This window comes from Poromitra crassiceps (genome assembly GCF_964638095.1).
Source record: "Poromitra crassiceps genome assembly, chromosome: 2".
Classification (NCBI taxonomy): domain Eukaryota; kingdom Metazoa; phylum Chordata; class Actinopteri; order Beryciformes; family Melamphaidae; genus Poromitra; species Poromitra crassiceps.
In genome coordinates, this window is record NC_139624.1 from 102295127 (window position 1) to 102310149 (window position 15023).

Sequence of the window (15023 nt, forward strand, 5' to 3'; positions counted from 1 at the left end):
TTGTGGCGGAATGAGGCGCACACCGAGGCAGATCCTTGGCTTATCAAACTCTTTATTTAGCGAACGGACAGACACACATGAAGGCAGGCACGCCAACACCTCGCTAGCTTCTCCTAGCCTAGCTCTCCCCAGCACGTCTGCTCTCTTCCAGCTTCACACAGCTCTCCCGACCATTCCCACTTCCTCCCCTAGTCTCCACCCACTGGCCCTATGCTCCCTTCACTTGCCACTCCAAAACCCCAAACCCCACATGCACAGAACAACATAACAGACAGATACAGTTAGACATACACCCTACTTAGCTATCCCATACTACTCCACCTTTCCCCACGCTACATTATTGACAGATGCACTTCCAAAGCGACGCCTATTCCAATTTTAGTAAAGTAGACGAGATACACAACCTAATTTTCACCTAAACCATCCTCTGCGCTGGACAAATAAATTAGGAAAATGTGATTTTGCATTTTGCAGCTATATTCTGTTGTTTTATTCCGGAATTAATGGTGCCTTTCTGGAGAGAAATCCGACTTATTGACTGAATCATGTAAACCCGGGTTTCTCCTATTGTCGGATTATTAAAGTGCATGTAAACGCAGAAATCAGATTATTGCCATAAACTGATTATTCACAGTTATCAGTTTATTGTGTGCATGTAAACGCACTCTGTGATTCATACGAGCTGGATAGCAGGCTCGGTCTGTGATGTACTTTGTGTTAGTTTAGATGTGGAAAAAGTTTGAGAACCACTGGGTTAGGATCAGCTTTCTTTTGCTAAACTGCAAGGTATCCTGCTCTCACTCCATTGTCATTCCACCCGTCAGCCAATCAATATCTTATTATCAAGCCTCATCAACCTCACTCCCAATACTAGCATTATGATGCCAGCTCGAATTTATGCCAATGTGTGCCAATACCGACTCAAGAGTTTTATAGAAACGGCTGAGTTGCGTCTTCCAGCCTGACACTGATTAACTCCACATCATTACAGTTTTTATCGGATTCCTCCTTCTCTCAAACGAGACACTTATCTTCGAGAGACAGGTATGAAAGTCAATATGGTCTGCATTTTTTAAAGACATATTTTTCTGCTGAGAAAATCGCAGTGTAAAAAATGTGACATCGAGTTGGCGGAGGTGCTGCGGCTAATCCCGTGTTCTGCCACGTTGGCGGGGCTCGGGCCGTCAAAGTGGAGGGCAGAGCGGAGCCGCGTCGTCAGTGAAGCAGACGGCGTCCCGATAGCCTTCTAATAGCAACACTCTTATATAGCTAATAATGATGATAATAGCTCTGTAGCATCGGCCCCTCGCCTCCGCCTCCCGCTTTGATGTGGGCCCCTCCTCTCAGGCCACCGGCGGCGGGGGAATCGCCTTTCATACGGGAGCCGCTGTGCGTCTGCCCGGAGGTCTCGCTCAAACTAATCCGCCAATATGTTTCACCGTGACAAATCCCTCACTTTATTGATGTTGATCCATAAGAAGGGGGAGGGGGGATATGTTGAGGGCTGAAGTTTGTCTCCATTTTTCCCTCTAAAGGGGGAGAAAAGGAAGAGAAAATGTGGAGGGAATAATGGAAGGTGAATATGAGTTAATGAAAGTCCTTGAAGTGAGGCGAGGGAAGCTGTCACCTGCCCCGGTGATAGATAGCAGGCCTCCCTATTATTAGCATTCGGCGAGCCCAGAGTTTTATGCCTTACTAGAGCCATTTGTTGATTAATTAATCAGGTAATGTATGCTATCCCCGCGACAAAAGAGCCCCGCGTATCTCCGCCCCCAGCCCCGGGCTCTCCATGCGATCGCGGCCCCCGGGGTCTCCCAAGCAGGCCGAGCCGCGTTTCCAAAGACTACGTTTCCGAAAGCGGCTGCCGTACCGAAGGGAAAGCCATTCACGCAAAGGTCTCGGCCACTTTTAATGTAAAGTGGAATAATAAACATCCGTGTGGGCAACAGCCTCCCATTTCATGAATATTTTGGCTCTGGCGCTGGCCCAAAGTCAACCTCGTCTGATGTCATTTCATCAGCTTTTGGAGAAAGTTTTCAAACTTTTTTTTGTGAAGCAGAAGCTCGTGGGGGTTTTTTTTGGGGGGGGGGGGGGTTTACCACAAGTGAAGCACCAGAGGACACAGCAGAGCCTACTGCCTCCTGCAATTTCCTCATTCTCAAATGGAACAGGACTTTGTCTGTAATCAATGTGTGTGTGTATGTGTGCAGGCGCGAGCGTCGCTTTATTTTATGAAAGATAAACAGTCAATGGAAATCCAATCCTTTTCTGTGATTATCTTTATTGCATTCCTTCCCTCTCGCGGTTACATGTCCGCTTTCTCTTATTGGCTTGTCTTTACATTCATCAGATTTGTATGTGTCACTTGACATAAAACGTGCTGTATATGCACACATTTTTCAGTGCGTACAGACGACGACATGCAGAAATTACAGCTGGATTCTGTCTACATGTATTTAATTAGGATTTTGCATGAGCATACACATGCTATGGACCATTAGTAGAGTAACTGTATCTACTGTAATATGGCACACAGATGTGAATCTATCTCCAGGATCAAAATGACCACCATGTGCGCTTCCTGCGATTCCTGGCTGTAATACTTCCTTTTTCCGTCTCCCCCGCCGTTTAACACTTCCCCCGCAGCTGCCACCATTGTGGAATGGCAGGAAATGACATCACATATCCTACATAGCTTTTCCTGCCCTGTGTCATCAGTGCTTACCCCAAGCGACAACCTTCACTTCTGAAAAATGAGGCCAACACGGAATTACCAAAAACTGCAGTTCCTCGAATGGCCTCTTGAGGGTCATTCCCCATTCACTACCATGTTAAAATGCCTGACTTTACAGCAAGAATAAGCATGTTTACATTCTGGTATAAAAACGTTTTTTTTGTCTCAGCTAATTTCACCATTCCTAACAACTGTATGGGAGGTGAATTGTTATATAACACCCGTTTATACAGTCTATGGCTGCAAAAAGAAGTCTGATTGTACAGTATAGAAGTCATTGGCAGTGTTGGGCAGTAACTAGTTACAGTAACTTAGTTACTGTAATTGTATTACTTTTACCAGTAACTAGTAATGTGGGGGACTACAATTTTCAAAAAGTAATTATATTACAGTTACTAATCCAAGTAACTTCAAGTTACTGCATTACATTCTCCAGCACTGGCACAGCGCTAAAACGAAGTGTGGAGATAGGTCTAGCTATGTGAGGCTTCTGCGTTGCCAGAAGAAAATAATTTTTTTTGCACTAGGTAGGCAAATAAATAAAAAGTATGTAGTTTGGCTGAATGTTGACTCCTGCTGTAAGTTATTGTTCCAATAAAGTGGATTCAGTTGTAAAAGGAGCTGGTTAAACAGGTTGTATGTCAGTTTTTCGGAACTGGCGTAGCGAAAGTAATATAGTAAAGTAACGAGTAATGTAATTAATTACTTTTGAAACCAAGTAATAAGCAAAGTAATTGTAATACTTTTTAAAGGAGTAATCAGTAATAAGTAACTAATTACACTTCCTGAGTAACTTGCCCAACAATGGTCATTGGGGAAATGACCCGGCTTCGCACTTGATTAACAATCTATTTACGCACCGAAATAGACTCTGGGACAGCCACACCTTTTTTTGAGGCTTCCTGTACAGCACGAATCTTCCGCTCGGGATTTCCGCCTCCGTGCAGTGACGCTCTGTTTTACCGGCGAATATAAGAGTTCCGGTCCCGAATGCTAGTGAATATATAAGACTTTTGACGTTTAGCATTCAAAAGAAAAGTGACGCATTGTATGTTTTTAAAAGGCAACGCTATGCAGAAGTGGAAGTCCCAGGCGGAAGGTCCGCACTGTACAGGAAGCCTCAAAAAAAGATACGGCTGTCCCAGAGTCTATTTCGGCACGTAAATAGATTGTTAATCAAGTGCGAAGTCGGGTCATTTCCCCATTGACTTCTATAATGTACAATCGGACTTCCGTACAGGCGGCATTCAGCTCTTCTCGTCCAAATATGGTCACTTTTAGCTCCAAGAAGAAAACAAGAAGATGGAAACCAAGATAGCAACGGTCAAAATGTGACAATCGAGGCTTCAAATTGGGAGTCCAGCAACGCAGAGAGGCTCACAAGTCATTGTTTGCAAGACCAAGTCAAGTCTCAAATCTTTGAGTTCGAGTCCAAGTCAAGCCTCAAGTCTTTGAGGGGCAAGTCCAAGTCAAGTCTCAAGTCTCTATGGCTGAGCGTTCTATCATCTGCTGCATGCCATCTGGTCTGTTTAGAACACATAGCTAGAACTAAGGAATTCAAAGCATCTACTGTATTATCCTCACTCCTTTATCTATTAGCATACAGTATTAAGCATTGATTAGTTGACATTAGACATTTCCACATTTGTTAATGCACCAAGAAAATAAACAAAATAAAAATAAAGATTGTTCACAAGTCCCAAACCTCAATTCCAAGTCAAGTCTCAAGTCTTTGAGGACAAGTCTCAAGTCAAGGCTCAAGTCACTGTGTGTGTGACTTAAGTCTGACTCAAGTCCAAGTCCCCATCTCTGCTGAGCAACCGATGTCACGGTGGCGACATCGATATTTGTATACAGTCTATGGTTTTCCCCTAACCCTAAATTCTGCCCAAGCATATAAAGTCAGCATCTGATCTTATCCAGAGGCACAGTCAGGGCCGATTTTACCAACGGGCTTACCCGGGCTGAAGCCCGGGCCCCGGGACATCAAGGGGCCCAAAAAAAAAAAAAAAAAAAAAAAAAAAAATTTTTTTTTTTTTTTTTTTTTTTTTGGGGGGACCCTTGATGGGTTTTTTTTGGGCCCTCTCTCCAGGGTCTTCGCAAAAAATGTTTTTTTTACTGACGCCATTCAAAATTTTTTGCAGAGTAATAACATCCACTGTGAGAGGGTGTCCACCCGCTATGCCGACCACTCGCAATGCCAACCTTAGGTTTAGGCGTGGGGGGTGGGAGAGGTTAGGTTTTGGGTTAGGGTCTGGGGGAGGTTAGGTTTAGGCGTGGGGGTGGGAGAGGTTAGGTTTTGGGTTAGGGTCTGGGGGAGGTTAGGTTTAGGCATGGGGGCTGGGAGAGGGGAGGTCGGAACAGCGAGAGGAGGAAAGGCTCACCCACTTGACATTGATGTCATTGGAAAGTGACATTGTTAGAACATTGGACTTCACCACTCTAGTCAAACGCTTTGCCACGGCAAAAGTCAGGAAGAAGACATTTCAGGTACGAACAGACTTGAATACTGCTTGATTGATTTGTGCAATAATTGTGAGAATGTGTGTGTGCACTGTAATAATAACAGCAATAATAAATACTAAATAATAATAATAAAAGTGCTTGTTGTGACATCTCAGTGGCAATGTTTTCTTTCCAATCAGGCTGTTTATGAAAGAACATGATGGCTAAACCTACAGTTTGTGTTTGTAAGTTAGAATGCTGACAGGAGAGCAGGTGGTGACATGAAAGTTAGTGAGAAAAGGAGAAGATACTGAATAATGACATCACAACAGTATAATCCTAATGTTGATTTAAAATGAGATATTCCTTTAAATACAGCTAAAAAAGGTTAAAAAAAAACACTCAATTTTTTTTCCGGCGGCGCCCGTTGGGCGCCGCCGAAGCCCCCCCTTCCGCTTGAGGGGGGGGCCCTGCAGAGATGAATAGCCCAGGGGCCCATGAAGTGTAAAATCGGCCCTGGGCACAGTGTGTGAGTAATACAGTGGAGGCAGATAATAGAGTTGTCCGGTTATTGTGTGTGTGTGTGTGTGTGTGTGTGTGTGTGTGTGTGTGTGTGTGTGTGTGTGTGTGTGTGTGTGTGTGTGTGTGTGTGTGTGTGTGTGAGTGAGTGTGCAGCCCTGTAATCCTGTAGCACCTGTCAGCAGCATCCCTCCTTCTCTCTTTCCAATTCCTCATCATTTTCTCCCAGTCTTTCTCTCCGGAGTCTCCAGTCATTTATTCTCCCGGCATCGAGCGCGTCCGACCAGGGGGAATTTACGACCGCCGGCTCGGCTTATTCTCACCCCCGCTGTAAAGCTGTCACGGATTTTACCGCCGCCGGTGTGTCACTCCCGTCATTAAAATGTAAAAGTTTGTGCGACGCCCGCTGCCGCGAAAGTTACAAATGATGCCGTCGAGCATGGCCCATTCCCTCCACTTACAGCTCCGCTCCGCTCGCACGTAGTTTGTTCGCTCTCTCCGCTCAGGCTAAATCATGAGCTGTCACCGCTCGCATCATTCTAAGTAAACTCTACAGCGCAAAGGGAGTTTTCCATTTTTCCCCCAGCTTTTCGAAACTTACGTACTTTAAACACTCCGCGCTGGATATTCGCTGCTGTCCTGGGAGGGAATCCGGCACGTTGAGTTATGGTTTGATATGGCCTGATGCATTTTGATTGCATTTATATGAAAAAGTCCAAGTTATTCTTTCAATAACGAATGGGGGGGGCGCCCGGGGAGGCTCCTCCTGAGCTGTCTCGCCTGTACAAACCTGACCTGAAGATTTTGACAGTTTGACACTTTCATTTCCTTCAGAGCATTTCACCTGAATCTCCAGGAGGAAAGAACAGACGTACCGCTGCTGTAAAGGAGAAGGGGGGGGGGGGGGGGGGGGGAAACGTCCATATTGGCCCTGAGATGATTAAAGCCAGGGCCTCAATTAAATCCCCCTCTGCCCTTCTCTCTCTCTCGGCCAGGTTTGGAAAGCACCGGAAGGACGAGCAGCCGGGGGAGAGGATGGAGAGGAAGGGCTCCAGTAAATCTAAAGCCGAGGACATGCAGGCATCAGAGGAGGAGACCGTGCGGATGAGGCTGGAACAGGAGAGGTGAGTGCTTAGAAAGAGCCTTGGCTCGCTAAAAGCCTATACGCAATTAAGTCCCAACAGAACAAAAAAAAAAAACTGTGCTGACTGGAAAATTAGCAAACTGCCTAATTAACAAAATGGCAGAGGAGGAGTCGGGAAATTCTGGGAAAGCACTCAGATGTCAATTTGCGAAACGTCCCTTCGCTTTTATATCGGTACATTAAATAGATCATTTATGGATTGTTGTTGCCTGTGCCATTCGGCGGCGCTGACCTCCTAATGGCGCCCGTGGGGCCCCCGTGGATTGGAAATGATTGAACGGCGCCTCATTGTAATAGTGGAATCGATGTGGTGCCCCCCCCCCGCAGCGCAGTGCAGCTTGTTAATCGCTCAAGAATACGCCGTTGCTTTTTCTGCCGCCCCTCTTGGCTCGCTTGTCCCGTGGTGTTCCTGGACATCGGGGACCTCCGTGAGACGGAGTATTGAGTTTTCCTTCACAGACAAGTCCTATTTAATCCTCCACGGCCGACGAGACAATATCAGTGGCGGGGTGAATGAAAAGACAGCCTGCTGCCTCCATTGTTCCCCCCACCAGCCAAATGAACTCCGTAATCAAACTGCGGTCGGTAATGAAAACTAATTGAATAGAAACAATAGGGCTTAATACCGCTCCTTCTTACCGCTGAGGGAGGGAGGGAGGGAGGGATGGATGGATGGATGGCTGAGTGTCGGAAAAGATCAGCTACCGCTAAAATGTACGCTCACAAACACACAAACACACTCACAAAAGCTCTCTTCCCCTGCTTAATGGAACACCTGGAGGCCTTGTTCAAAGAGCTGTAGCGCTTCTTGTTCTTCTCTCTGAGTGAAGGTCTTCTCCCTCTGGCTGGAGGCCCACAACACATTTCCCATTGGCTGGCTCTCCCTCCCTATCCGCCCCCTTTTGAGCCGTTCCCAAACGCCTGCTACATTATGCTAAGGGAACCAACCGACACAGAGACACAATGAGATATGTTGAGGAACAGTACATGCCCCTCACACCGCACCCCTCCACCACAAATACTGTTTATATCCAACTCATTTTCTTTTTTTTTTCTTCAATTCAACCTCATTCAACCGTTTTCTTTGTCTGCTACTTTGTCTCACAGCGAATTCTCATCCCCTGTCTTGTTTGTGTCCGTTCTGCATGTGTGAGCTCCGACTCCCACTCCCCGTGCTGTGCAGGAGGGGCAACCTCATTCTTTCCTCTTTCTACCTGCTCCCAAATCCCATCACTCAGCCCCGGCCCGGGATTGTCCCTCCGTTAATGGAAAGGGAATCCTGAGGGAAATCGCAGTGGGGTAATAATAAACCAACCTGCCATGACGCCAAGTCCATATCCAAAGCATCAGGGTTTTTGCGGGTACCACAGCTCAGAAATCCATTACTTCTTGGGTTAGCTGTTTCCAGCGGCATTTGATATGAAGCGATTCGTAAATGCACACTTCTCTATGTTCATTCAAATGTTACAATTTTGCATTCTATATTGATGTTACTTTTGGGCCAACAGTACAACTGGGACACTCTAGTGTCCATAATGTTAGTCCTCTATGCTGGCTCAGAGAGTTAACAATACAGTGTTATTGTTACTCTGATATACTTCCAAGTGTGTTGTAAAATCATGTGTTTTCCCATTTGATACTTGAATTGAAGTGTGTTTTAGATCATACATTATAGTTAACGGCACTGAACGATGGGCTTCAGAAGAGAAGCCCTTTCATGTACATAAGAGCATGAGAAAGTTCAATCAAATCTGTCCATCTGTGTGCGTCCTGGTAGCTCACCTGGTAGCACGCGTACCAAAAAGGCTCGGCCCTTCGTGCGACCGACCCGGGTTCGAATCCGACCTGCGGTCCTTTGCCGCATGTCATCCCCTCTCTCTCTCTCCCCACCTTTGCTGTCTGTCTACTGTCCTATATAAAAAATAAATAGAGGCGAAATGCCCAAAAAATAATCTAAAACAAAAACAATCTGTCCATCTGTAATAATCACTCCCCACTATCACAGTGGAAAAACGTCATACATGAGTGTTTTCTTGCTCGCGCTACTGTATTACACTCCCAGGGTTCTGGATGTGATTGTCACAGGCTCTCCGCTTGAGGCAAAGGCACTGATTGATTACATAGGTGCCGGCGAGCCAGCACCGTTTCAGCACGCCTTTATGAAGTTATGGATCGGGGAACTCGACAGGTTTTTTTCCTGAAGCTGGCGAATGACGCTCAGAGGACCCGGGGATGGGCCACGGCCAAACCCCTGGCTCGGATGACACACCAGCGATCATTAATTCGAGCGGATGGTTTTTACAGGAGCTTTTAGCGTTTCAAACTAGTAGTCAGCATAGAGGTGAGACAGATTAATTCATAAAAAAAATGCCCTTTTTTAGCCTGCAATAAGCCAGCTACGGTTATATTTAAAACTCTGACCTTGATATGATTCATGCAATTTATGGTTTTGGCCCGCAGTCTTTACAGTCCCTATCTGCAGTAACTGTGTTAATTTTCAGCCAAACTGCTCTCCGGTATTCATTTTGTGCCAGCCTCTTATGGTGGCTTCTTTTAAGATTATCAAGAGGAGACTACATGAAACTTCCTCCCTCATTACAGTGCTCCACTTGATGAAGAGCAGCTTATCAGCTGCATTTGTTTTTGTCAGATTCCGCTCCGCTCTTGTGATTGGCTGTTTCATCTCTCATCAAGGCAACATTAGAACCTGCGGTTAGGCCTCTCTAAACCTCTATTCAGCCCAGCGGCAGCCGTTAACTCTGGTTTACTTACGCCCGTGGACAGCACCCAAGGCACCCCTATCTGATTGGCTGACGTTGAGAGGACCGGTGAGGCAACAAGCTCTCTGATTGGACCCCGGGTGGGTTGGAGCGCAGTGTTCCTACGGTGGGCCAGGGTTTGAGTGGCCCTCATTCATGCGAGGCCACGGGGGAGAGGAGAGAGAGAAATAGAGGGCGAACGCCGATGGAGCTTCCATCATTCTGGGTCTTATCTCTGCACACGTACAGTAGCCCTGAAACCATCTTCTCCAGCCAAAGTGGGGAACACCCAAAGACAAGCTGACAATGTTCCTTCTTCATTTTGCGCCCGGACTGAACTCCATTCTCCCTCGGTCTTTCTCTGGGGCAGCTGATTATGATGTCCATTCTGTCTTATCTGCCCGGCTCCGCTCGGCTTCTAATCAGCGGCCAGCACTCCATCAGCCCCTCGCCCTGTTCCTGCTCCCCAGACCAGAGCAGCAGAGCAGATCACCGCCTTTTTCCTTCTTCCTTTTTTTGGCCGTACAGCGGCCCACTTCCCCTCGTTTGTTGTTTGACTTCCTGCTGACTCCGGACAAACAAAGCCTGACCCGACGCTTCTTCTGTAGCGGCTCAGTCAGCCAAATCCACTTTTCGCCTCGCAACAAACACCGTCTCAATGCGGCGAAATAACCAGCGACTTCTCTCATTGTTGCCCACGTTCCCTTCAACAAAAGAGAAGCTGCTCTCTCATGCCGCATTGAGTTTTCAGACACGTGGCACCGCGGATAGAAAGAAGTTAAAGTCATTTGCTTTAAGGCGATTCTTTCCCTTTAGTTTTTTCTCATAGTGATTGTGTCACCAGCATTATCATTCCACTTTGTCAAACCATCTCATTATTTCTGTATCCTATATTTGAGTCTAATTTGCATAGCGAGTTCAAAGGAAGCTAAAACTGCTGATTGGGGAGTTTGATTACATTAGTAATTATATTGATACCTACAGCAACTTAATGTGACTATTAACACTTTGAATTAACACCGCACGACTTGGACAATTATCTCCCTGATTGTGATTGCATTATGCCGTTATGGGGCAAGTGTCAACACAAAAGATTGTCTATGGGAGCTTTGCTTTTCTGCGGCGGAGAGCCGTTTAGACAATATTACACATGTAATTTTCTTTGAGTCTGCTCTTTGATTAAATTCAGATACATTCTGCCCTCCGTCGGCACTTCAGAACAATAGAACGTGTTTTGATGAGTGGGGGGATTGAAACCAAAAATCTATTCAAGGCGTCTGGATGGGAACGCGAGAGAGCAAATACATTCTGTTTCATCTGCCGCGGCAACAATGCATATTGAAGAGGCAGGCTTTCCAAACTTCTAAGTGTGTTGACTTCAAAATGAGTGTCTAAGAGTACAGACGGATCGTCTCTCGCCCTCCCTGGGGTGGATTAAACATTGGCTAACATATGGAGTCTACTGGCTTTGTCCATCAAGAATTTACCAGCACTGCGTGATAAACAGTGAGATGTATGCAGCGTGGAGAGGAAGGGCTTGAGGTGAGCTGAGGTGCTGCTGCCACCTCGCCTTCACCCCGATCGAATGTGTTGTTCAGGCTAATCAGTCGATGTAACAGTAATGCTCTTAAGTTCATGTGTTGAAGTGAACCTCGAACAACAATATCAAGTTGCAGGTTCACAATTCAGATCTCCAACCACACGCTTTAAGCAACACACAAACATTATCTAAGTATCACAATCAGTGCTGTTTTTTGAGAGATGACAGAAATAAGGATGGAAAAGATAGAATAATGTAGTGTAGCTGACATGACTTCGCTGAAGACACGGCCAGTCAATGGATCAGGATAATGTGGTGTAGCTGACATGGCCAGTCAGTGGATCAGGATAATGTAGTGTAGCTGACGACTTTGTTGAAGACAGTTAGTCAGGGCATCAGGATAATGTAGTGTAGCTGACGACTTTGTTGAAGACACAGTCAGTCAGGGCATCAGGATAATGTAGTGTAGCTGACGACTTTGTTGAAGACACAGTTAGTCAGGGCATCAGGATAATGTAGTGTAGCTGATGACTTTGTTGAAGACACAGTCAGTCAGGGCATCAGGATAATGTAGTGTAGCTGATGACTTTGTTGAAGACACAGTTAGTCAGGGCATCAGGATAATGTAGTGTAGCTGATGACTTTGTTGAAGACACAGTTAGTCAGGGCATCAGGATAATGTAGTGTAGCTGATGACTTTGTTGAAGACACAGTCAGTCAGGGCATCAGGATAATGTAGTGTAGCTGATGACTTTGTTGAAGACACAGTCAGTCAGGGCATCAGGATAATGTAGTGTAGCTGATGACTTTGTTGAAGACAGTTAGTCAGGGCATCAGGATAATGTAGTGTAGCTGATGACTTTGTTGAAGACACAGTCAGTCAGGGCATCAGGATAATGTAGTGTAGCTGACGACTTTGTTGAAGACACAGTCAGTCAGGGCATCAGGATAATCTAGTGTAGCTGACGACTTTGTTGAAGACACAGTCAGTCAGGGCATCAGGATAATGTAGTGTAGCTGATGACTTTGTTGAAGACACAGTTAGTCAGGGCATCAGGATAATGTAGTGTAGCTGACGACTTTGTTGAAGACACAGTCAGTCAGGGCATCAGGATAATGTAGTGTAGCTGACGACTTTGTTGAAGACACAGTCAGTCAGGGCATCAGGATAATGTAGTGTAGCTGACGACTTTGTTGAAGACAGTCAGTCAGGGCATCAGGATAATGTAGTGTAGCTGACGACTTTGTTGAAGACACAGTTAGTCAGGGCATCAGGATAATGTAGTGTAGCTGATGACTTTGTTGAAGACACAGTCAGTCAGGGCATCAGGATAATGTAGTGTAGCTGATGACTTTGTTGAAGACACAGTTAGTCAGGGCATCAGGATAATGTAGTGTAGCTGATGACTTTGTTGAAGACACAGTTAGTCAGGGCATCAGGATAATGTAGTGTAGCTGATGACTTTGTTGAAGACACAGTCAGTCAGGGCATCAGGATAATGTAGTGTAGCTGATGACTTTGTTGAAGACACAGTCAGTCAGGGCATCAGGATAATGTAGTGTAGCTGATGACTTTGTTGAAGACAGTTAGTCAGGGCATCAGGATAATGTAGTGTAGCTGATGACTTTGTTGAAGACACAGTCAGTCAGGGCATCAGGATAATGTAGTGTAGCTGACGACTTTGTTGAAGACACAGTCAGTCAGGGCATCAGGATAATCTAGTGTAGCTGACGACTTTGTTGAAGACACAGTCAGTCAGGGCATCAGGATAATGTAGTGTAGCTGATGACTTTGTTGAAGACACAGTTAGTCAGGGCATCAGGATAATGTAGTGTAGCTGACGACTTTGTTGAAGACACAGTTAGTCAGGGCATCAGGATAATGTAGTGTAGCTGACGACTTTGTTGAAGACACAGTCAGTCAGGGCATCAGGATAATGTAGTGTAGCTGACGACTTTGTTGAAGACAGTCAGTCAGGGCATCAGGATAATGTAGTGTAGCTGACGACTTTGTTGAAGACACAGTCAGTCAGGGCATCAGGATAATGTAGTGTAGCTGACGACTTTGTTGAAGACACAGTCAGTCAGGGCATCAGGATAATGTAGTGTAGCTGACGACTTTGTTGAAGACACAGTCAGTCAGGGCATCAGGATAATGTAGTGTAGCTGACGACTTTGTTGAAGACACAGTTAGTCAGGGCATCAGGATAATGTAGTGTAGCTGACGACTTTGTTGAAGACACAGTTAGTCAGGGCATCAGGATAATGTAGTGTAGCTGACGACTTTGTTGAAGACACAGTTAGTCAGGGCATCATGATAATGTAGTGTAGCTGACGACTTTGTTGAAGACACAGTCAGTCAGGGCATCAGGATAATGTAGTGTAGCTGACGACTTTGTTGAAGACACAGTCAGTCAGGGCATCAGGATAATGTAGTGTAGCTGACGACTTTGTTGAAGACACAGTTAGTCAGGGCATCAGGATAATGTAGTGTAGCTGACGACTTTGTTGAAGACACAGTCAGTCAGGGCATCAGGATAATGTAGTGTAGCTGACGACTTTGTTGAAGACACAGTTAGTCAGGGCATCAGGATAATGTAGTGTAGCTGACGACTTTGTTGAAGACACAGTCAGTCAGGGCATCAGGATAATGTAGTGTAGCTGACGACTTTGTTGAAGACACAGTTAGTCAGGGCATCAGGATAATGTAGTGTAGCTGACGACTTTGTTGAAGACACAGTCAGTCAGGGCATCAGGATAATGTAGTGTAGCTGATGACTTTGTTGAAGACACAGTTAGTCAGGGCATCAGGATAATGTAGTGTAGCTGATGACTTTGTTGAAGACACAGTCAGTCAGGGCATCAGGATAATGTAGTGTAGCTGACGACTTTGTTGAAGACACAGTTAGTCAGGGCATCAGGATAATGTAGTGTAGCTGACGACTTTGTTGAAGACACAGTTAGTCAGGGCATCAGGATAATGTAGTGTAGCTGACATATGATGACTTTGTTGAAGACACAGTCAGTCAGTGGATCAGGGGCTGAACTTTGCTCTCTAAGCCTCCGTATTAGACTGTCTAGACTGTCTGCTCGCCAGGAGGAAATGCCATTCCTTTGTACTCTTATGAAGAAAGAGTGAGAAAACATCTTTGAGCAGCATCTGTGCCATTTAAACTAGCAAGAATTCCAACATTAGATAAGGGAATAAGTGGATTATCAGATAATTTGTTCCTACGAAAGAATACACATAAAATGCAGCATTAGGATGACACCGGCAGACACAAACGAGCACAATCACTGACCAGATGTCATCAATGTAATTAAAGAAGACAAAAAGGATTTGGGCTTGATTGTTCCCCATTTGAAATAAAACATCCCAGGGCTGGTTGCAATAAGGTCTACATTATATGCTCCTCGTATGCAATATCGAGAGAAGCGCTGGTAATTGGGGCTGTACAGTAATAATGTGTTGAGTGTGGGCAGCACTTTCCCCCATGTTAACATGCTGGGCCATTACTTGTCTAATGGAGTATATATGGTGCAGCGCGGGGGCGGTCTCAGGAGGAGGGGAGGAGAGGGGTTCCAGCTTGCGTGAAGAGGAGTGGGCAGGTATGGACGAGTGCTAACGAGCATCTCACAGAGCAGAACATTTCAAAATTCTTCGTATAGGCATGCACGACAAGTGGACCGATAAGAGTCAACATTCCTCTGTTATACGGATGGAGAGACTCAGGTTCCTGAGGACCAACACACTTAAGAGATTTCGAACTATTTGGGACCCGTTTCTGGCCTGTATACCTTGACAAGGTTAGGGGCGACAGGTGGCTCGCCCGGCTGGTCTCTCATGGACCCCCTTGTGTGAGATCCCATGCACAGCGTCTT

General features: G+C 45.7%; 1 protein-coding gene across 4 annotated transcripts in view; it reads left to right on the forward strand.

The window, feature by feature from the left end:
* The window catches only part of LOC310772487 (partitioning defective 3 homolog), a 660426-nt gene that overhangs the window by 500819 nt on the left and 144584 nt on the right, over positions 1-15023 (forward strand). For all 4 annotated transcript variants that reach the window (XM_083632305.1, XM_083632307.1, XM_083632306.1 and 1 more), the window contains exon 20: positions 6694-6822. In XM_083632305.1, the coding sequence (XP_083488431.1) occupies positions 6694-6822 (129 nt within the window). The remainder of the gene's footprint in view (positions 1-6693; positions 6823-15023) is intronic.